Source organism: Vanellus vanellus (genome assembly GCF_965231255.1).
Source record: "Vanellus vanellus genome assembly, chromosome: 2".
NCBI lineage: Eukaryota > Metazoa > Chordata > Aves > Charadriiformes > Charadriidae > Vanellus > Vanellus vanellus.
The window spans coordinates 91,081,273-91,105,703 of record NC_138906.1 but is presented as its reverse complement, the minus strand read 5'-3'; the positions used below and the strand labels follow the sequence as shown (position 1 = coordinate 91,105,703).

The 24,431-nt window shown below is 35.9% G+C and overlaps 1 protein-coding gene across 1 annotated transcript in view; it reads left to right on the top strand.

Annotated features, from left to right (window-relative positions):
- Nucleotides 1–24,431, top strand: part of MARCHF6 (membrane associated ring-CH-type finger 6) — a gene marked incomplete at its 5' end in the record, with an annotated part of 55,403 nt that overhangs the window by 23,481 nt on the left and 7,491 nt on the right. Inside the window, 14 exons of the mRNA XM_082499199.1 lie at nt 181–232; nt 3,600–3,658; nt 4,261–4,341; nt 5,580–5,648; nt 5,773–5,847; nt 6,662–6,796; nt 7,287–7,406; nt 9,582–9,682; nt 10,397–10,534; nt 12,364–12,565; nt 17,997–18,066; nt 19,184–19,365; nt 20,759–20,893; nt 22,992–23,081. Of these exons, the coding sequence (XP_082355325.1) occupies nt 181–232; nt 3,600–3,658; nt 4,261–4,341; nt 5,580–5,648; nt 5,773–5,847; nt 6,662–6,796; nt 7,287–7,406; nt 9,582–9,682; nt 10,397–10,534; nt 12,364–12,565; nt 17,997–18,066; nt 19,184–19,365; nt 20,759–20,893; nt 22,992–23,081 (1,509 nt within the window). The remainder of the gene's footprint in view (nt 1–180; nt 233–3,599; nt 3,659–4,260; nt 4,342–5,579; nt 5,649–5,772; nt 5,848–6,661; nt 6,797–7,286; nt 7,407–9,581; nt 9,683–10,396; nt 10,535–12,363; nt 12,566–17,996; nt 18,067–19,183; nt 19,366–20,758; nt 20,894–22,991; nt 23,082–24,431) is intronic.

Sequence of the window (24,431 nt, the reverse complement as noted above, 5' to 3'; positions counted from 1 at the left end):
TCTGGTCTGTATGTTAGAGCAAATTTCTTGTCTCTAACATGAGATGTGCAAGTTCTGGTAATAACAGGCAGTTGAAATAAGTAGTTTAGCTACAAAAGTCATGTCACTTATTTAAATGACTGATATTTATGTCCTGTTTCCTTGTTGTCTTCCTCCCTTCTTCACCCATACTCCTGGCAGGAACATGTCTTTTGGGTGGTATCTTTAAATACATTGTTCATACTTGTGTTTGGTAAGTATCATTTGCTCATAGGTTTTAAAAAGAACCTTCTTTGTGAAGTAATAATGCAGATTAATTTTAAGGTTGTTCTCTCAGAATAAATGAAGTTGTCACATCTGAAAATGGAACCACAGTCAAACTGGAAATATGAATAATAAATCTGAAATGCTTCTAGTTTTGTCTAGTTTTAAGTGAGTAAGTTTAAAATAGGAAATCTACCAAAAGCTTAATGATGACAACCGAAGCACAGGTGGTAATATTTGTTTGGAATACTGTTAAATCAAAGGAGGTTCCTCCTGGAATTTAATTTATGAGCCATTGCAGTACTTTTCAGAATAGCTAGGATATTTTTTCTTCTAGTTTTCCCTAGATACAGTTAAATCACTTTTTACATCAAGAATCCATTTTGGAGCTCAAAATTGAGAGGAAGGGGGATATGCAAAAATGTAGCTGACTGTGTAGGGTTGTTAAATATACTTACATTTTGTTTACAAAATTACGATGCAACAACTTCCCTTGGTTCATACAACTTTGACTTAAATTTCAGAAAATTGTGAATTCTAATCAGTGGTGTATTTTACTTTATTTTCCTTTTTCCTTCCTGTAGATGCTGAAGTTGAGTTGTAACTTTAAATGATTGCAAACCACTTTCTATTTCTAGTACAAGACAGGAATATTTCTGTGTTCTGATTCCATGTATAGTTAGTGCTAGGAAAATTTCTTGGACATAAACTTGTCACAGTTTAAAAAAAAAAAAAAAAAAATGCCCAAACTGTAGGTGTATATTTGCCAATCACTTGAACTCTAAAAGAAAAGGGTAAAATGCCTACCTTATTGCAAGTAGCAGTAAGCTACCACTTGAGAGTTTCTGGAATTCCTATTTTGTATTTACTGCTTATAATATGTAGGGTAAATTTGCATTTCCACTCTGTTTTTTCTGCAAAGAGGGGGTAACAAATTTAAAATTATTTTTTTAACACCCTCCTAGAGGCATTAGACTGATTCAGATATACTTATTTTTGTACCTTACACCTGTTGAGTGACATGAGAGAATTAACAGCTCTCCTCTGTGCCTTGATTTTGCCTGTTTAGCTCCTAACAGCAGCTTTTGGATTATAGTGCTAAAGCTCAGTGGTGGTGGTAATTTGACACAACTGTGTGCAGAAGCAGCAACATTTTAGTGACAAGATAGAGCATATTAAACACTTGAGATACCAGACCCAAAATTTCACTTGCTCTGAATTAACATTTTAGAAAGATAATGGTTATGTTGCTTTGGTTTTTTGAGTGATCTTTCTTGGCAGAAGAGTTTGAGCTTTAAAAACCAAGCTCATACTATAGATGAGAATTTTGCAGGCAACATAAAGCTCATAATACTGAACCAGTGATTTGAGTGTCTAGTTACTGAAATGAATCATCAGATCAAAATAAAATAAAAAGAATCATCATGTATATTCACAAAAAAATATAACTGTTCTAATAATAGTTGGAAAATAGTTAAATTATTTCTGCTAATTAGTCTATTTTAATCTGTAGTTATCAGAAGTTAATTAGGGTTTTTAGCTGCTATAAAATTTAGGCTTTTTTAAGAAGTAGATACTAAATATGAAATTTCTAAATCCTTGATTTAAATTCAATAATAAGTGAGTAATAAGAATAACTAATAAGGTTGTCAAATAGATGTGTTTTCAGTAGATCTAAGGGTGCTTTAACAAGTGGGAAACCAACAGGTAGAGAAGAGAACACGAATTACTTTCCCAAGCAAGCGAGTAGGAGATCTGGGAATTAAATTTGTGCCTCTCAAGCCTATTTTCAGTATCTTTCTCATTAAGTAATACTGCCTAATTTAGAACTGCCAAATCTCTAGTTATTTGTAATTATAGTCCTGGTGAGTTTGTCCTCCAAATGTCACAGGAGATACTTCCTAGAAGATAAAACAAAGGGAAAGAATTTGGAACCTTAATTACTGGTCCAGAAATTCTCCTATGATGTTCTCATGGACAAGTTAGTTAAGTTCGACTTAATTCATATTTTCTATAGGTTGTTTTAATACTCGCAGAGGAGTTTGTACTCCTTTGTGCATTTTATTAAAAGGGACATATTAGAAATTCACTTTTAAAGAAAGTTCTTTTAAAAACATGATAAACTGTGCACTATAATCTCATAAAACACTGTTGAAAAGATATGACTTAAGTCATGAGTCTGTCTATAGGACTTGAGTGTGATTATTTTTTTTTTTTTTTTTAATCTTACTTTTCTTTCTCTTGTTCTTACTGGGCAAGAAAATCTCAAGTCCTCTCTATCTTTTCATTCTTGCTATTCCCAGTAACTGCTGATTTTTCTGAAAGGGACATAAAGCTTTCTGAATGTTGATTAGAGTAATACAAGTGCTGCTAAATCTCTTCCTAGTTTTTTTTACATGTTGGTCATATGGAAATGAGAAGGAGAAAGAAAATCATGTGGCTTCTCATTTGAGGGTATGTTTAGTCTACAGTGGTCCGCAGAGTGGATTATCATGATATAGTGGGGCCAATAGAGGTGAAAATAAAAGCCTGCAGCTACTGCAGCCTCTTTACTTCGTATTGACTCCTCCCACTCTTGTAGGAATGTGATATTGAATTCTGTAGTTCTTCGTAACTCAGAAGACCACAGGGTGAGCTAAAACAGCTACTTGATCCTGTTGCAAATACACGGGTGTCCAAAAATGTGGGAAGTTCTGTGGTTTTTGATTCATTCCTCCTGAGACCTCAGAATTGGCAAGAGTGAGTTCTCAGGAATGGTGACAGTTCCTAATACAAATTAAGATTTCTCAATTGTTCCTCATTCCTGCACTGACGTATTGTCTTTCTCCCCCTCATCTTCTCTTCCCTTTGCAAATTTCTGATGGGCTTGTGTTTTTCATAGTATTCTTAAGAGTTAAAGCACTAAAACTGAAATCTTGCTAAAGCAGATCCCTTCTGACCAAGATGTAAAATGGCTACTTAAGTCTTCTGTTGCATGGGAAATAGTGAATATATGGAACGTGTTCCTACAGCAGGCTATGAGAACAATACTCTAGTACGTAAGACTGAGAAATTGATTTAATTTACATGCAGCAAGATGAGCTAAGAAGGAATAGACTTTCATCTTATTCTGTGTAGTTTTATATTGTTTGTAGTCTTTCAGTGTGAATTCAGATCTGATTTTCAGTGTTTGTAAAATTATAGAAATAGAACACTTACAAATATTTGTACAGAAAGTAAATTTTTTATAGTTGTTTTCGCAAAATTGATGAGAAGTGGAATAATTACCATGTTACAATACACATCCTAAAAATAAGGCTCCAGTTAGCAGTTCTCATGGCCTTTTTTTTCCCCTTCTTTCTGCTTACATTATGCAGCATTTTGTCCGTACCACATTGGTCACTTCTCCATTGTTGGCTTGGGCTTTGAGGAATATGTGAGTACTGTTTTATAATTTCAAAATGTAAAAACTGCTGATATTTATTTAACCACAATATTTTTGTAGCATACTTCTGCTTTTATTTGTGTTTGCAAAAGTAACCTGGAGTGTCTCTCATTTTTCTCCTCAAACCTTTTTTTTTTAATCTATGATTAAAAAAGTTCTCTCACTCTTTCCCACTTCCTCCGTTATTTACATTTCAAGTTAGGTTTCCCCCTTTTACAAAAATATGCATATGGTTTGGGGTTTTTTAACAGCCTCTTGTTCCTCATGTATATTTTAAATTTGTATACTGAGTAATTTTCATAGTTGATAATAGGTAGTGAAAGCTAGGAGGTAGCGAGGTAGCGTATGGTGACGCTTGGTTTCATATAAAGAGGTTGTTTCATTTTTGAAGATAGTAGTTGTTTGACTCTTCCAATAAAAATAAACATTTTATACTCTTGATGGAGATACCAAAAATGCAGTAGATGATTAAAATGTGTAAAAACTAAAGAAACTTGTCATACTTCTTGAAGAGCTGAGATTTGGAATTTCTTAATTACATAATAATCTTTTAAGAGGCTGATAAGCTTTCCTTTTTTCCCCCTCCCCTCCAGGTTCAAGCGTCTCACTTTGAAGGCCTGATTACAACTATAGTCGGATATGTTCTGCTAGCAGTGACTCTAATTGTTTGTCATGTATCCTTTTGTCAGTAGTTACCTGGTTTGGATTTTATGCGTAAGTCATTTTCTGGCTATATTTTGAGGAGTCACAGACATGATGCAGATGCAATTAATTTACCACTTTTTTTTCTGCTCTTTTGGTGAAATTAGAAGAAAAGGTCTCTTCTGTTCTCTTTGACATTTAAAAGTTGTCAGTGTGACTGCATTCTTCGGAACACTTGCACGTGTTTAACACAAGATCATAGGTTTCTATGCTTGCTTGAAGGCCTCCAACTGAATTTTGAAGGTCTGTCTGAGAAGATGAGTGTAGAACCATTGTTTCTGCCTCCCTGCCTTTACACTATTGCTGTAGGCTGCATAGTTGCAGCAGAAAGAGAATGGGATTATGAAAATACATAGGGTACAATGTGAAATATTTTTTTTCACATTTTTTTGATCCTGCCAGAACTTTAGAGTGCAGATTATTTTAGTTTCCCTTTGGTATCTGAACCAGTGAGACTTTACAACAAGGATTTCTTTCGGGTAATAACACTCATTATTACACAGAAAATTAAGTAACAGTGGAGTCCTGAAAGCTAGAAGGATTTGATCACAAGTAAAAAGTCTTCAATCTAGCTGCGTGTTTTTAAAGGGACTACATCAACTTCATTTTGAAAAGAATAAACACTTGTTAACAGGTTTCTGTTCATGAGTGCACAAAGCCAACGTCAACTTTAGACTGCATTATGCCAATGTGCAGTGCAAATGTGGTAAAACAGTTGATTGGCATGTCTGTTTTGCCTCCTAAAAGAAAACAACACAAACCCCCAAACTGTAATATGCACCCAGTGTTTCTCGGAAAAGCTGAGAATTTTTGGACTGCATGGAAAGGAAAGCTGCCATTTAAGGTAGGCCTTAAGATTTGAAACTTGCCCACTTGTGGCAGATGGTTTCAAAGGCAACTGTTTATTTCTTAAGAAAAATTTTGCATAATTAATTTTGGAAGAGTGGTAGTATTACTTTTATTTATTTGGTTGATTTATTCATTTATTTTAGATGCATGTTTTTGGGGGGTGTTATCCAGCACACCAGACTGCGACTTCCGGAGTCACAGCCAGCTATAAAATAGAGCCTTGATAAAATACATACTTCCTATTTCACTTTTGTCTTTTATAAAATTCCGTATTACTAAAAGCCACATAATAGTGTTTCATATTAATCAAACTGTGTTATAAAGTATTTTTCAGTATTATTTTCTTGACAAAACTATTCAGGGTTTGGCAGCACTTGTTAAGTTCCAGCGATCACGACGTTTATTAGGAGTTTGCTATATTGTCGTCAAGGTAATCCTGGGTTTTTTTTGGTGTGTGTGTGTGGCAAACCCCCCTCAATTTAAACTTACAACACAATTTTCTTAGCAATTTCTGTTAAACTAGTGAGATGTTCTTGTCTCTTTTTTTCCTACAGGTTTCCTTGTTAGTGGTTGTTGAAATTGGTGTGTTTCCTCTCATCTGTGGCTGGTGGCTGGATATATGCTCTTTGGTAAGAAAGGAAATAAACTGTATAAAATATTTGTTAACAGTGTTTGTATTTAAAGCAAAACAAGTTCTGATGAGAAGAGTGTTGTTGCAATGAGTTTGACAGCACTCTTCTGTTTTTATAAACATAGGGTTTCCAGAGGTAAAGGGTTTTTTAGGTACTGCTTAATGCTAGTTTTGTTTTCCTTTGTTACTAAATACAAATTAACATACTATTAGTAAAGTAATAAGATCCTCATCCTTTTTACTGCATTTACAAGACCACTGTGATAATTAACTTATAGGCAAACTTGTGTACTGAATGACCTTCTTTATGTAGCCATCTTATGTGAAATGGTAATGACTTCATATTTTAATAGTTGTCCAATCTCTTTCTGTTTTGAACAAGATACATGATGCGCTTGCTTTGAATTGAGAAGGACAGTTTTTCTGTCTTGAAAAAAAAAGTGATTAATTTCAAATGGAGAAAATTAATTTCTTCTAGCCTTAGTAGAAATAGAATTTTACTTAAGGGAGTAAGTATATGCTTTCATCACAGTGCCAATTTGAGCTGATTTGTAACTTACGTAGTGCATGTTAGTGTTTGAGTTGACTTCTTTCTTCTTTCTGTCAGAAGAAATCAATTTATTAGAAATTGTTCTTTATTTGCTGCTGTTATTGTAACTTATTCTTTATTTTCTAATTAAATGCTATAATTATTTATGTGTTAGCACAAGGCAGTAATGCCTAGTAACAATATATATGAACTAGGGTAAACAAAATGAGTAACTGGATGTTTGCCAAAATTTATTCATATTAGTTTACTGCTTACCTTCTAGGAAATGTTTGATGCCACTTTGAAAGATAGAGAATTGAGCTTTCAGTCTGCCCCAGGTACCACAATGTTTTTGCACTGGTTAGTTGGAATGGTGTACGTCTTTTATTTTGCATCCTTCATTCTTTTACTGAGAGAGGTGAGTTTATAAGAACAAAACTGGTATGTAACATAGAGAAGATTGCATGTTGAACTGTTAGTTAAATCTTTCATGTGTGGCTATTGCTGCTACTGTGTTTTGTGTGTGTATATTGGATTTCAGCCTTATGTAAAACAGGCCACGCTGGTACTTACTGCAGTGGCAAATGATGATTTAGAATATATTTTACTTAAAGATTTTTAGTTTACAAAGAGTTCTTAAACACAGATGTTGCCTTCAAGTGCATCTAAATACATTTCAGTTGTTTAAGATTGATTAATACTTGAAAATTATGCTTGTAACTGGTTATTGCTTCTCTGTGATAATGCTTCCTTTTGTTCTATTTCTGTACCATTTTGTTAAACCTTATTCAACAAATACCCCTGTTATGTTTAAAACTTATTTGCTGCAGCAGTGTTATCCAAAATGAAAAACAAACAATACAAAGATAATTTTCTCTTCATACATTGTTTTCTATGTCCTACTTCAGGTATTGAGACCTGGTGTCTTATGGTTTCTCAGGAATTTGAATGATCCAGACTTCAATCCTGTGCAGGAAATGATTCACTTGCCCATTTATAGACATCTCAGGAGGTTTATCTTATCAGTGGTAAGGACGTTTCTCAAATTTCTTTATTTGGAAAGAAAATTCATATGTAAGCTCCCGTGTATGCTACTGCATATTTAAGGGAAAACATTTTCACCATGAATGTGATTAGACACTGGAACAGGTTGCCAACAGAATCTACGTCTTTTGAGATACTCAAAACTCAACGGGATAAGGTTCTGAGCAACCTGATGTAACTGGGTCTGCTCAGAGCAGGGGGTTGGAGTAGTTTACCTCTAGAGGTCCCTTCCAAAACAAATTTTTCTGTGATATCTTCTCCTTGTGCAAAATCGCAGGAAATGTTTGTGTAGCCAGACAGCAAGTGTTTATTATTATGGGTATTGTAAATCAGGTAACTCTTTCATGATGCTCTTAGTTATTGCAGTAAACGTTGTGCATCCAATTCAACAAAAGTAGTACAGCAGAGAGAGAGTAACTTTCTACTTAAGTTTTGGATTGGATTATGCTGATCTAGCCAGTGGTGTCTGTTTCCAGATTATTGTTGTAGGATACTGAAAATAATGAAAGCTTTTTTTTTTCATTTTACTTGTTTGTCAGAAGTTTGCCTAGCATGCAGTAAAGGAAGGGTCTCAAGCTATCTTTGACATAAATGTCATGCCTATCAGTTTTCACAGTTGGCCAGAAACATTATTATTTGGCATAATGTTAATACAACTAAAGTACTTTGAGCAGTGAAAGCTCATAGAAGTATCTTAGCTCTACTAGAGAGCCCTTCAGTACATGAGAGGAGCTGACCTGTCCACCTTTCAGAGTATGCTCTCCTTAAATAATCATAGTGCTTTAGCTGCCTGAAACTTTGTGTCGCAGCAAGTGGCCCAAATATAAGCAAATATCTGCTTGTTACTAAAGGTCTTGGAGGTATGTTCTCAGACTGTGTTGGAACAGGTGGTTTCTTGAGCTTCACCTTTGATTTGCTTTGCTAGTTAGTTCAGAACATTTACCAGCTTCATGCTAGAATATGGGACCCAAACAGCGATCATTTACAGCTTACGATTTTAAAAAACAAGTCACACTTTTCAAGTTGTGTTTCTCATTTTTAAGAAATTTCTTGTGTAGAACGTAAACCGTTGTTCCAAGAAGAATGGGATTTGATTTTTTTTTTTCCACAGTTAAGCACATAATTTTTTTTTGCATTTTTAGTATCTAGTGGTGCATTTATACAAAGTGTAAGAATGTGTTGAAATATATGTGATTTTTAATCTGGTTCCTTAAGGAAACAGGATTTATAAAAGTGCATGGTCTTTGTGCACCTGGTCTCCCCTACTAAATATTTATCTTTCAGCCAATTTAAAATGCAAGGAAATAGAAACATCTTTTGAGGCTTCTACAGGTTGCTTGATAACTCAGCCACTATTAGTAATCCCAGTGCTGGGGGAGGGGAGAAAAAAGTAGAACTGTCTGACATTACCCTAACTGTCAGCTGGTCAGTCAGTGCTTATTCAGCCGCAGTCCTATTTGGCAAGGGCATCATAACATACTGCTTTGCATGGGATGGAGTTCACTTTCTTCATAGCAGCCCATGTCCTTCTGCGCTTGGGATTAGTGGCTGAAACAGTGTCACTAGCACACAGGTGTTTTGACTATAGCTGAACAGTGCTTGCACAGTGTCAGGGCTCTTCCCTCCTCTGCCCTGCTTATTCTCTCCTCCAGTGAATAAGCTGAGGGATGGATGGGAGGAGGTAATATGTGGGATGGATGACCCAGACTGACCAAATGGGTATTCCATCCCATCCCATATGACACGCTTAGCAGGAAAAGCTGTGGGAAAGGAGGAGGAAGGGGGAGATGTTAACAGTTGCTCAGGAAGACTGATGCCATAACCATGAACATGTGCTGAGGCCCTGGTTTCCAGGAAGCTGCTGATTACCTGTCTGCTGATGGGACATAGTGAATGAATTCCTCTTTTTGTTTAGCTTGTGTGCGCAGCTATTGCTTTCTGTATTAAACTGTCATCATCTCAATCCGCAAGTCTTCTTGTCTTCCTTCTATTTTCTCCCCATTCAGCTGGAAAAGGGAATGAGCAAGCAGCTGGGTAGATGTTTGGCTGTTAGCCAAGGCTGACCCACCACACACAGGAAACATGTTCAGAGATGGGTGGGAAACTAGGTTTGGTTGTTTCTGCTGTTCAGACTAACTTGTGTAACTTCTTTGTTGCAGATTGTCTTTGGATCAATTGTACTGCTCATGCTCTGGCTTCCTATACGCATTATTAAGTATCTCCTGCCTAACTTTCTTCCATATAATGTTATGCTCTACAGGTAAGCATTTAATTTAAAATGATGTTTTTCAGTCTCCCTATAACTAGAAAAAAGTGCATTTGCGCTCTTTGAGCATTAATGTGACGTCGTTTGGTATGTTATTTTGTTTGTTTTCAATTAATCTAAGCTTCATTGTTCTAGAAAAGTGAAAAGATGAAGGACATGGATACATCATACAATTTGTCAAATAAAAAGCAACTAAGAAAAAAGGCATTTTGTATTACTTCTGTAATGATAACTATTTGGTTTTTATATGCCTGCAAAACAATTTCCCCTTCAGCTTTTTTGATAGTGAAGTTGCTGCCATGTTTGTTTTTCACATTCATTCCTGATTATCATTGCTTCAAGAATAAAAAACTATCTGTAACTTCATGTCTTTTTAATGATAGCATATATTTCTGTTTCTAAATAGTAATTGAAACAGCAATGATAGAAGCAAATAGAGCAAATCATATTCTCTGATATAATCTTTCAAAACCCTTTTTTTTTTAAAAAAAATTTCTCATGCTCTTAAGTGCCTAAACACTCATGAACGCTTAACCTGTGCTAAGAGTAGTATATAAGAAAAAATGTCTGCAAAAACCTAATAATTGTTCCTGTTGGCATCCAATTTTTTTTTTTTTTTTTTATTGTGGTGGGGTTATGATTCAGCATGAAGGATTACAATCAGAATGTTCCTTATGTTTGACTTCCTGCTCTTCCCATTGTTTCTAGTGATGCTCCAGTAAGTGAACTTTCCCTAGAGCTCCTTTTGCTTCAGGTGGTGCTTCCAGCTTTGCTAGAACAAGGACATACAAGACAGTGGTTGAAAGGTCTTGTGCGAGCATGGACTGTTACTGCTGGATACTTGCTGTAAGTACAGAAGGCTAAAATCAGCTACAAGCATTGTGTCCAGCTTAGCCTTTTAACATGAAAGGAATGTGCTTTCAGGAGAGTTATCCCAACAAGTAGCTTTAATAGCTGTTTTACAGATAAATGCATGATGAAAAACTTCTGTAGTGATTTCCTGTGGAAGTCCCTTCTTCTAAGCAATAGTTGTACGTGCTTCTGGACTGGGATTTGAGAAGTAATTCTTCTGGTACATTATTACAGCATTTGCTTAGTAAAAAAAAAAATCTATAAAAGTATGACTAACATCTTGTTAAATTCCTGTTATATGGAAAAAATAAAGTGATAAGTGTCAGCAGAACATTTCCATGAGTCACCTAAGTAAAATTCATGTGTACATCTTGTATTTCCTACTATAAGAATGAAAAAAAAAAAAAAAAATAAGGAAAAAATATTTAGAACATTAAGCTGAAGAAGCGAATACCTTAAAATTGGGGACATTAAAAGTTCAGTCTCTAAAGAAGGATGAAACTATCTTTGTCAGCTAAAGTAAATGATTATACGAAGTGAGGTTCTTTAATTTAGACTGCCAGACAGAGTTCTAACACTTGAAATTATTTTTTTTGTTCATATGTTGTTTGCCAAATTAGTCATGACAAAATTAAGGTTAATTTTTGTTTCTATAAAGTTTTAAATTTAACTTCAAAGTATATTGGCATTCTTTCACCATGTCTTACTCATTGCGGCTTGTGCCAATGCAGCACTATTAGGATGAAGATTTATTATTTGTTAAGTTACGTCTGAGACTGAGAAAAGGAATGAAAGACTTTTTTTTCTTCCACTGCAATCCAAAATATTTACTTTAGCTTCTCATAAGGAAACTCTCCTCACTGCTGTTCTCTTAGTTTGTATTTTGGAAAGTTATTTTTTTAAGTTGCCATGTTTTGATAGTGTTTAGGTATGACTCAAGAAGAGAATTTCAGAGATGATGATAGAAATGGCTTTGCTTTCTCCACTGTTGCACGACAAGCTATTAAGAAAAATTGTGAAATGTCTCCAGCAATTTAAGTTGAGCAAAGATGAAAATCCTTTCCTTTTGCTTTTCTTAGAAAGCAAACTGCTGTGAAAGTGTTTTCATTGCCTGCCAATAGAGTATCTGCATGCATCTTACTGCTAATTAAAATTCTGCTAAAGATGAGGAAAACTAACTTCTAAATATTCATACTGGGTTTGGGTATTTTTTTAATCAGACTCAAATATCTATTTGCTAATGATGTATGCAGGAAATATCAACAGGATACTTTTTAAAGTAGATGAACTCTCTTTCTAGGATTGATGTTCTTAGAAAATTGGTTTTGAGCAATTTAGGATCTTCTTGAAAGACTCAGCCGGACTGTACTTTTGCAAACCTGTCTATAGCAATACAGTACTGTCCCTGTACTGTTTAGGTTTGAAGGCAATTGTTTCCCAGTAGAGCTTAGTAACAGTAAAATAAAAGCTGTCAGTTGAGCTGCCTGCTTATATAAACTGAAATATCGATGCAATTTTCCTTTTATATGCACAACAACTTTAACACTAGCTGTTGTTTTTAAAGCAAACAGCAAAGTGATCTTTATTGGTGGCTGTATTCCCGCTGTTCTAATCTCCATCTGCACTAGCATTTTTTCTTTTAAATTCTGTTTTTAGAATGCAATTGAATACATTATTAGGAAATGGTTTATTTTATTTTATCAAGATTCTGCCTGTACTCCTGTATGTTTCATACAGAAAGATAGGACTACTCAGAATGGGTACAAGTTGTAAGATTCTCATTCATATCCAACAGAACAAAACTGAAATTTTGATCGTTACAGGGATCTCCATTCTTACCTACTTGGTGACCAGGAAGAGAATGAAAATAATGCAAACCAGCAGCCTAACAACCAGCATGCTCGCAATAATAATGCCATTCCAGTTGTGGGAGAAGGTCTTCATGCAGCCCATCAAGCCATACTTCAACAAGGAGGACCTGTGGGTTTCCAGCCTTATCGTAGGCCTTTAAAATTCCCGCTCAGGGTAGGTTTATCTAATGCATTAAGAGAAAAGGGAAAGGCATTTGAAAAATGGGTATGTCTTTTGTAAGAAAGATTTTTGCCCATGTGTTACCTGAAGTCAAGTGGTGGGTCATGCTGTTTTGTGGTTTGTACAGTTTGCATCTTTCTAAAAAGTACACTTACAGTTATCATAGAATGGTTAGAGTTGGAAGGGGCCTTGAAGATCATCTAGTTGCAACCCCCCTGCCATGGGCAGGGACACCTTCCACTAAACCAGGTTGCTCAAAGCCCCATTCTACCTTGCCTTGATCATTTCCAGGGATGGGGCATCCACAGCTTCTCTGAACAACCTGTTCCAGTGTCTCACCAACCTCACAGTAAAGAAGTTCTTCCTAATACCTAATCTAAATCTACCCTCTTTCAGTTGCAGAACTGTTATGCCTCGTCCTATCGCTACACTCCCTGATAAAGAGTCCCTCCCCATCCTTCCTGTAGGCCCCTTTAGGTACTGTAAGGCCTCTATAAGGTCTCCCCGGAGCCTTCTCTTCTCCAGGCTGAACAACCCCAACTCCCTCAGCTTGCCTCGGAGGTGTTCCAGCCTTTGTGACCCTCCTGTGGTCTCACATATAGCTTTTTTCAGCCTGTAACTTATGACCTTCAATTACTGTTTTATTTATAGTTCCCACACATGTTGTGTATTATCTGTTAGTTTACATCTTATTTTCCTTACAATTAGAAATTTAATAATCTCCCAGCAAACAGGTAGTTTAGGAGTGTCTCTAAAAAGGCATGGCTTTCAAGAGGGCACACTGCAGTCTTGTAAATGAAGTGTATTTTAAACTTTTTTTGCTTTATTAAGAAATTAAATGGAGAACTTCTGTTGCATCTGTATTAAATGTAGAAAGGTGTTATGATGCTTGAAAGTTCTAAACCCCTACAATTAGAAAGGAAATATTGTTGGCAAATACTTAACTTTCTAGAATAATATATGGGTCAAACTAGATAAATTGTTTTGTTGTTACCAGAACTCTGAGTTAATCAAATATAGACTTAAACACACAGCTCATTTACAGTGGTTTCAGGTATAGCTCAAGAATGGGAGTAATGGCTAAAGTTAGAACAGTGAAGTATTGCTTTTGAAGTTTCCTTAAAATGCTGAATCTACCAGAATTCTTATAACAAAGTACAAAATAAAGTGCTTTATTTTCCCCTATAAATCTCAACCTTGTAGAATTGAAGGCAAATTTGAAAGTATTCTAGGATTTCACAACTGTTGAGCTTCTGGGTTTTTGAAGTTGAGGCTTTTGGGGGGCCGGGAGGTAATTCCTCCACTGCTGTTTTTGCCCTCTAAAACGGCTCTCTGCAGGAATGCATGAGCTACAACACTATTGTAGAGGAAACAGTGTGAGGAAGTAGCTCAGGGATGAAAAGGCTAGGGAAGCAGAATGAATTTACCTCTCACAACAGCTGCTGCTACCTCAGTTTGGTTGTAACAGGAAGTCAAAGCATGCTCTGACTGAGACCAATTTAATCTAGCATAAATCCACACTTACTGATGAAGGGACTGGTGCCAGTCTTCTTTCCGTGGTAATTGCCCCTTTCTTCCCTTCTTGGCATGAATGCCTGTGCTAGAATATATACGTGATGAGCTGGAACAGGAAACTGGTCCAGCTAAAAACTGAGGTAATATGCAAAAGGCATTAGTTAGACACATTTGAAAGTTGAGATACAACTTTATAGTGTTACTTTTGAAGAAAATATGATACTTGTGACATTTTCACTTGGAGTGAGTCAAGTGCATATGAAGTTTCTGGGATGACAGACAGGTTAATCGAAATTAGTTCCCTGTTTGGTGGCTAAGGAGGTTATTAAAGTGTATTCTCACTTACAGTGACCTGGCAATATGTAACAACTGTAATGTGGCCATGCTGCTTTCAAGGAAGGGGTGTGTTAACCTAGGGACTCATTAAGTCCTTTCTAGAACTACATTTGCATGGGTTATTTTATTTTTGTGGATGCCTCTGGATAAGGACGTGTGCTGAAATAGTCTGGTATAAGCTTTCAGTAATTTGGAGTGCTGACATTGAACTGGTGATAACTGAGTTTCATATTCAGCTGTTAAAGACTTTTTCTGGTCTGCTTACCTTCATCTAGACATTTTAAGTTGTTCTTTGGAGACTTCTACAGAATGTAGAAATAAAAGAATCTGATTTAAGTGAATTTCTTCACATTGTTTTCATCAAGAGATATAAAAAACACTTGCGCAATCTCAAACACATGGTAGCTCACTGATATGATTCTATGTCCCTGGTTCCACTTGTTTGAAGTATTTACATAATGAATCAGTCAGGATCACTACAGGTGCTTTCGTTGTGATTTTTGGTATATTGACCATGATTCTACTTCATCAACAAGGCCAAGTGCAAGGTCCTACATCTGGGTCGGGGCAATCCCAAGCACAAATACAGGCTCAGTGGGGAATGGCTGGAGAGCAGCCCTGAGGAGAAGGACCTGGGGGTGCTGATTGACGAGAAGCTCAACATAAGCCAGCAATGTGTGATCACAGCCTAGAAGGCCAACCGTATCCTGGGCTGCATCAAAAGAAGTGTGGCCAGCAGGTCAAAGGAGGTGACTCTGCCCCTCTACTCCACTCTTATGAGACCCCACCTGGAGTACTGCGTCCAGCTCTGGAGTCCCCAACATAAGAAGGACATGGACCTGCTGGAGTGTGCCCAGAGGAGAGCCACGAGGATGATCCGAGGGCTGGAGCACTTCTCCTATGAGGAGAGGCTGAAAGAGTTGGGGCTGTTCAGCCTGGAGAAGACTCCTGGGAGATCTTATTGTGGCCTTCCAGTACCTAAAGGGGGCCTACAGGAGAGCTGGGGAAGGACTTCTTACTAGAGCATGTAGTGATAGGACGAGGGGGAATGGCTTTAAACTGGAAGAGGGCAGGTTCAGACTGAACATTAGGAAGAAGTTTTTCCCTTTGAGGGTGGTAAGGCACTGGAACAGGTTGCCCAGAGAGGTTGTTGAGGCCACATCCCTGGAGGTGTTCAAGGCCAGGCTGGATGTGGCCTTGGGCAACCTGGTCTAGTGGGAGGTGTCCCTGCCTATGGCAGGGGGGTTGGAACTCGATGATCTTCAAGGCCCTTTCCAACCTAAACCATTCTATGATTCCATCTTATGGAAAATGTCTCCTGAACAGACTTCCACTATGGAACACCGTATTTTAATTACTTTCTCAATTGGGATTTTAAGCATTTAAGAAGAACAAAAACAGTGTAAACATCTGATCTTTTCTAGGCTTTCATTAATTTTTTTCATTTTAACTACGTTGTAAGGACCTAGAAGAAGGTGGTTTATATTCAGTTTTTATTGTGTATGAATGTTTTTCAATAGAACTCACTCGTGTCCATATGGATTGACCACGCGATAAGAACTGATTCTTCACGTTATTTCAGTTACAAATAAGCATGTAAAACTATGGTTTTGATTTTTTTATGTTAATTTAATGAGATACATACCATTATTCTCAAACAAAATAAAAAGATCAGCTTTTTTTAAAATTATTCTACATAGAAGTCTATCATCAGTTTATCAGGCAACCTAGATAACTCTAACTCATTCCTTTTTTAAACAAAGGTTCTTTTGCAGGGACCTCCCAGACCTTCTTGAGAACAAATGCTCATGTGTTGAATTTTCCTGCTACTGCCTTGCCTTTCTTTAGCCTTTCTTTCATAACCCATAGTTGTCAGCAGTCTGCAAACTCCCTGGCAAGCTTTCTTCTGAGGATTTTTAGATTTTATTACTTTATTGTTGATCCTTTTAAAAAAACCCCAAACCTATCTATAAAAAAAAAAAAAAATTATCAGGTCTGGTATTTCTAAAATCCCTTGTGGGTTGTCCTACTGTAGTTTTGAATCTCACTTACCAGAGTTCATCCATTTTCTGGGTTGTTTTTTTTTTTTTTTTTTTTCCCCTGTGGATTTATTTTCAACTTCTGGAAATACCTTCTGGGAGCCATTTTTAGTTTACTGTTTACTGTGACAACTTTGGGGAGACTTTTTTAAGTCTTATGATTAGTAGTGTCAGTTTGTGCCAAACCTTCGCTTCAGTATATCTAAACATATCTCCTCTGAGCATTTTTCCTTTTGACTACTATTTTCTATATTCTTTTAATAAGTGTCCTCATTTTAGCTAGTTTGCTTTCTTGAAATCATATTATTGTGGTGGATTTTTGGAGAGAGAAGGGCTGTCCTCACAACATCTTTGAGTCTGAATATATTGCCATCACTGTCAGTGCTGCTTCTGTGATACAAGTGACTAGCTGCCTGTCAATTTTTTATGTCCAAGTCAAGAGTTGCTCTTCCGCGTGTACATTCTTGTGCTTGCTGATCCAAGAAGCAGCCCTGTACGGCGTTTAAAAGCTTCATATCACTTTTAGTCCTTCATGCATTGTTTATTCCCACTTGGACTGACTTTTCCCCAGCATTCGCTAAGTAACTATTTAGACAGTATTAGTCCAAGCAAATCGCACCATGTGTTCCTCACCATTGAGAAGTTTTTTTGCCTGCAGTCCAGTTGTCAGCTACTCTTTTTCTTCTTTTTGTCATTTGGGATCCCTAACCCTAAAGAGTATTCTGTGTGAAAAAGGGTACGTGGCTATCACCTTGCAAGTAATTGGGTATTCTGGAATCATCCGTCTTCACGCAGGCTAATGTCTACAAAATCACAAGTTTTTTCTTCTTTTAAGCAGTATTGAAGATGAGACGATCTATATTGTCACCAAAAGTTTCATCAGGCAAAATGGGTGTTACAGGTTTAACTTTCTCTCAGTAGTCTGTTATCATAAAGTGTTAGTTTTCCCATAGTAAGCTTGCTTGTTGTGTGACTTTGATTAGTGAAGCAGAACTTCATAGCACATGCTGCTTGAGACATTCAAATATTTAAAGAAGTCAAATACATGAGAATTCTCTGATAAGATAGAAACCTGACTAAGGAGCCACCAGCTTTGCTGTGAGCTGCTGGTCACATAAACCCAAGAGCATCTGGAAAAACTTTCTCAGCAAGGTTTTCCTTAATATAAAACATTGTCTTGCTTATCTGGCATACAGAGCTGGAAACCTTTCAGGGTTGATTGAGAATTGTTGTCCTGGTCAGTGCAGAAATAGGTTATTTTTTTTAAAGTAACATAACAAAGAACTTCAGTCATTCTGGATTCATATGTTAATTTTTACTGTTGTGACAACTGATGCGAACTCATAAAAGAAATACGTGCAGCACACCTAGAGTGTTGTGTACTGTGGATAGGTTTCTTATTGCTGATTTATTTATACAGTGAAACATCAGTTGGTGTTTGAACCATCCTTTCTAGGGTGATGCATCTTTTTGTATGTTTTTTGGCTTTGGTTAAGTAATTTTCTCACAAACTGTTTCTCTTTCTCCTCTTTCAGATATTTCTCTTGATTGTTTTCATGTGCATAACATTACTGATTGCTAGTCTTATCTGCCTTACTTTACCAGGTAAGTCTACTATTGTAAAACTGTGATTAAAAGCAACTCAGCATGTTGCCATGCTCAACAATGGCAGATGTTTTGAAACCATTGTTTAAAGGAGAAAACATGGGAAACTACATCTCATTTTTAATGGTACATCATCAAATTGTCATGGGCTAAAATCTAAATGACAGAGATAATACCTGTATTTAAATGACTTCCATATTTTTTTTGTTTTGTTGTAGAACAATATTCTTTTAAGGGCAGGGCTTCAAGTGCTGAGACACTCTCTGTAGTAGTAATGAGAGAAAAAAAGAATTGGTACACTTGCACCTGCTTTACCACTTAGAGAAGGAAAATATATAGGTTGTTATGAGGTCTTCTACAGTATCTTCTTTAATTAATTATTCTGAAGGTGTCATCATGACAGATCACTAGGAGGCTTTAAAGTGATATACGTGCCACTTCCCAAATACGTATGAATAAGTACTTTAACCAAATCAAAAACACTTTGTATGTTTTTTAAATAATTTGGAACAAATTAAGACATTTAAACTCATTTGAATTTTATAACCTGGCTACCTTAGTACCATGTCATTTTTACCTTCTTGTATTAATGATCCTAAAGTCAATAATGTGTTGAGATCAGAGTTATGAATTCTGTCATGGTTTTAATAGTAGTACATATAATAATTCCACTATAATACCAGTGAATAGAAACACTATTAAAGAATGAAATGTGACAAATAAGTCTCCCATTTACATCAGAGAGTTTCAGAAGCCCCCCGAGTAAGTCTTAAAAAATTATATGAGGCAGTGAAATAACCCAAACATAGCTCATAAGATTTAAGTTCAAGCTTATGCACTAATTCATTATTGCCTTTGCAATTCTGAAGGTTTACGTATTGCTGGTTTAATGAAATTTCAGGAAAAAAAAAAATCTACATATGTATTTGGCATCATCTGTCTACGTAGTGCTTCACACATTCATGCTTTATGGGTATAGTATCAAAATACTGTTTTATGTATAATACTATTTGTGCATTGATATTTAACAATAAATTTGATAGGTATTTTTTTAATAGGCATCCTTCCTTAATACATCAAAAAGCATTACTCTATTTAACAGTGTTTGTGTTTTCAGTATTTGCTGGCCGATGGTTGATGTCATTTTGGACGGGGACTGCCAAAATCCATGAACTGTACACGGCTGCTTGTGGTCTTTATGTCTGTTGGCTAAGTATCCGAGCAGTGACAGTGCTGGTTGCCTGGATGCCACAGGGTCGTAGAGTCATTTTTCAGAAGGTCAAAGAATGGTCTCTCATGGTGAGTCTTCAGAAAAAATTTTACTGAATTATCAAAAAAGTAGCTAACCAAACTTGTTTAATTTTTGCTTGCAGGTTTTACTCTGCAATGTATACTACATTTTTCCTTTTCAGACCTTTTTGAAGCTTTTGCAGCTTACATTCCCATGGCACAAAGTAACTGTTTTTGGAAACCATTTAGCGCAACGTTAAGCAATCAGTGTAAATAAGTTTGTGCATATATGTTTATATATACATGTGTATGTTTTTCTGTTTTCCTTTAAAAGTATGTTGCATTATGTTATCCAATGTGATGTGTCCTCAAATACATTTACATTTTCTCATACACCTGGAAGCTTAACTCAGCAACTTGACATTATTAAATAAAAAAAACCAACCAAACAAACAAACAAAAAAAAACCTAGTAAAGCTGATAGATGATGATGAACATGTTTCTACAAAGTAGCTTGATGCATATTTTCAGAAAGATCTCGTGATTTGCCAGATCTTTGTGGTGTTCGAATTAATATTTTTGGATAAAATATCCTTTTTTATTACCAGGAGTTCAGATTCTCATCATGGCAACAAATTTATATCCCATCTTTTTATCTTGGTTTTTGTTTTGAGGATTTTCATCATAGATTCATGCCTAAGTATAGTAATTTTAAGCATTCCTAGCATAAATGGTATCTTGTGATGGACATGCTTGTGTGCTTGTTGGATTATTACAGACAGAAGAGCGTTGTAAAGTGTGTATTTCATGTACTACCATGTTTCTCAAATATCTCATCCATCATTTAGGAAATCTTAAATTTGTTTTAAGAAAATTCAGAGCTAAAAATGTAATGCTCTACTTGTCATTTGTCCCTTCTCCTGGTCATTTTAATTATGTCAGAGTAGTTTTGTGTCTGATTTTTGGATGATGCATGTAAATGAAAAGAATTCTGCAATAGAGAAACATTTAAGCATGAAGTCTTTCATTTTTAAGTCAGAAATATTCCATAATGAGTGAATTTTTAAGGTTTGGTTTTCGCTGGACAAAAATCAGCAGTTTTGGAAAGATTCTTCTCTAATTTTCCAATATACATGAATGCTGATTGTAATGAAGTGCCATTGGATAGTATTTCCTACTGAGTAAACGGTGATTTTATGGCTTAAAATTACATAGACACCACTAGGCACAGTCATGCCTTTTTCTGGAATAGGACCCAATCTTGAAAACTTGCATTGCAAAACTATGTATGTAATTAAAATTATTTCTAGGGGGTCTATATATGTGAATTGAAGGTCTGTAGTTTCTTTTTTTTTTCTTTTCTCCAGCTTCATCTGTTTGTGTAGTTTAAGTTGCATTTTTAAGTTTAAACAAAAAGAAATCCCCTGATAAACATATTGAATAGATGTCTTGGGTTTTTTAGATAATGAAGACATTAATAGTGGCTATACTGCTAGCTGGTGTGGTTCCACTTTTGCTTGGTCTTCTGTTTGAACTGGTCATCGTTGCCCCTTTGAGAGTTCCTTTGGATCAAACACCTCTCTTCTATCCTTGGCAGGTCAGTTGCTCGCATTCTTCTGCTATTGATACATTTCTTTACTTAGAAGTAAAAGGTATGGGAGTTCTTGTTTCCTGTTGATACGGTGCTTCAGAACATTTCCCTTGTTTCTATATGACAGAGAAAAGACACCCAGTCTGAATGTGAGGATTATTTAAACCAAAAGGGTATGCTTAGGAATTTTGAGTATGAAAAGTTGAACTTTGTGGGATGACATCAGAGGATCTTTGCATTTCAGTGATCAGATAGATGCTTTTTTCAGTAGCACAATTGTAAAGTTATGTACAAAAGTTGGTATAGCTGTAGGTACATATGCACGGACATACATATTCTGCCTGACCTTTCTGGAAAGCTTTCTGCCTACAGTTATGGAGCAAGAGGTTCAGCTGATCTTTTTCCCCATACAAGTTTTTAATTCAGTGATGATACACCCTATACATGAAATTTTGATATGCTTTAGAATTATTTTGGTTTTAGGTTGAGATCTCAAATCGTTAATACAAGATTTTGCAGTAGTAGTGTTTTGTTTTTCTTCAGCCAAGTCTCATAGGTTAAGGGAGTGCAAACTTTTTCCTGCAAGTTGGTGGAAGAAATGAAGGTACAGGGGACTGAGCGACAAATGCTTGCATCACCTAGGCTAAGTTATGAAAGAATTTGTAACTCAAAGAAACCCTAACTGAGGGAACCATAACTCAAAAGATCTAGAATGCATATTACTAAATAACAAAGTGTTCAGGGATAGTGATTTTTCTAAACTGTCCACAAACAAGCTTTTCTTTCAGTATCCAAATGTTTGAAAGCCATAATACAAAGAAGAATTTGACAGCTAATTTAAATATTCCATTATTTTATAGTACAAGTATACTTTGGAGATGTCTGTTTAAGTAAATGACAAGTAAGTCAGATGTGATTGCAGCAGTAGTTGATCATGGTTTCCAAACAGTTTTGGAAAGAATTTGTAATGCTTGAGATTCTGAAAATTCTTAACTTTTGCATGTTAGTTCTTTGAAAGTTTGCAATTAAATATACTGAAATATTTGGTTTTCATGTGGCAGAGTTTCCACAAAATATTGGATTAGAGGGATTTGCGATTTGTTCTAAATTAAAAAGGAGGTATTGAAATTGAGAATAATTTATATTTTTCACAAAAGAGAATAGAGCTGTACAAATGTTACATGCCTGAGCAAACATGAAGCAATTTTTAACACTGACTTCTTTAGTAATAAGTTTTTAAATTTTTTTAACGTATCTGGGGTAATATATGTTAGCAAAGGCTGTCTTTTTAAATATTTGGTTAAAGAAAATATATTTCCCCATCAGTTAATTAAGTTAATTAACCTATGATGTCTCAAGTCTTACCAGTTCTGTAGCTGTTTATTCTGCCTTGTCAGCCTATGATTTGTATTCTGGTTTTGGTGGTTTTTATTGAAGAGCCTCTTACAAATATCTGTAATTCAGAAAGTATTGACTCATGATGTGCTGTGTTTACTAAAAGCCTGTAGTTATATTGTGTTCTTTTAATTCCATGCCGTAATAATTGCAGTATATAATAAAGCATAAATTTTCCTCTGAATATTACAATGTTCTTCTGTGAAGAGCATTGCCTTATTTTGTTTAGCTTTTCTCACGTCAGTTAGGGTTTTGTGAACAATTTAAAATTTAAAAGACAAAAAAGCGCCCACCTTGTTTCCTGACTTGCGTGAGCATCTTTATATCTTCTTTCTATTTTTTTTTTTTTTTTTTAAGGGAATCAATGTAACTTATTTCTAGGTAAATGTTAGCAGTGTTAATTAGCTCGTACCAGGATATTACTCTGTTGCTTTAAGTAAGCGTAATGCTTTTATTTTGTATTTGCCTTTGGTTTAATAGTAGTAGTTGATTTTCCTGGTTCCATGGAGCTGAGTATTTTACAGATGTCAGTTAAGCTTGAGAGCATTCTATTTTTCTTAGGAGTTTGCAGAAGATGTCACCTCTCGTAAACAATGTCCTGTGTAAATAGAAAAGTAATTATCTTTTCGCTTATAAGTAATAGTAACAAGTTGCTCTAAAAGCTTTTGTTTGTTAAAAATATGTTAACAGTCCATTTTTACAAAATTAGGACTGGGCTCTTGGAGTTCTGCACGCCAAAATAATTGCTGCCATAACACTGATGGGTCCCCAGTGGTGGCTGAAAACTGTTATTGAACAGGTAGGAAAAAATTGTACATGTGAATTATCTGTATGATAAATTTTGAATGTTTTTTGAACATGTGAGTCAGAAAACAGAGTTACTGTTGTAGTAATAGTGTAATTTGAGTAATTTGAATTCAACTAATCTTGTAGAATCTTTTTAAATTGTAGAGCCTAATCCATTGAGGTACACTTAACAATAAAACAAAAATAAACCTCAGAAATTTGAAATTAAGAAAATGCTGCACATATGTATATGCAATTTTATCAGGTTTGTATTAAAGTGAGAAACATCATTATTTCTTCAGATTAATTCACGTGTCCAAATATTGGACTTCATTTATGTCCACCACTCAAGAACAGAGAATTTCGGCCTTCTCCAGAGCTGTAGGGATTCCCTCATTTATAGAGGAGTGCATATGAAAGACACCATTTCCATTCTCCTTTGGTTGTTAAGCAGTTGAGTCACATGACCTGTTGCTTTCATTGGCAGAAGTATTTTTTTCTTGATTATAACCATTAAGTTCTACGCGTGTCATCTCAATGAAGTATCTCAGTTGTTTGTCAGAAAGTAACTTTTCAGCCCTGCACTACACGTAATGGCTATGGTGTGTGTATTGTACAAAAGGCGCCTCTCAAGTCTAGCGTGTAGTCCCAGTTATTAAACCATTTACTCATCATTTTAGGTGTCACACTGGAGAAACATAGTCTTAGTTCTGTGAGTACCTTTTGATGCATACCACAGCTCTTCCTTCCATTTGGAATGCTCTCCCAGGCCTGTTTGTTATACACACGCTCTCCTGAACCATCCTTAGAAATGGTTACATCCAGGCTGTGGGACAGAGGCCATTGTCTAGCTGTATGTGGTAGTCATTTGAAATCGGTGTTTTCCAATGATTAGTTTAGTCATGATGGGACCTTAGCACCTCAAGAATTTGGGAGGCCCTGTCTTCAGGCACAGACTCCACATGCAGAGGCTCCGGTCTGTCCAGCCAAGTACAAAATAAGATCCTATTTTCTGCCTGTGTTACCAAATTTAATAGATTTTCTGTATTAGCATACACAAGAACCTCTTTCAGCAAGTTCACAGCGCAAAGCAATCCCAGGTCACCCACAAAACCACCATCCACAGCTCTATTTAATGATCTTTCAGCTGGTCCCTTGCACTCCTGCAGCCAAATTAGAACACTATTCCAGATTAAGTTGCTCTCCTGGGCACTACTTAAGTGATTTCCTGGGACTCCCATGATATAGATTGGCACAGAGTTTTTGCTTCTTCAACTGTGGCTTTCTTCAAGTTGGGAACGCCTGTTTCCTCTCATAAAGAGAATTGTGTAAAACCTTGTAATTATTACTGTAAGTGCAAAGC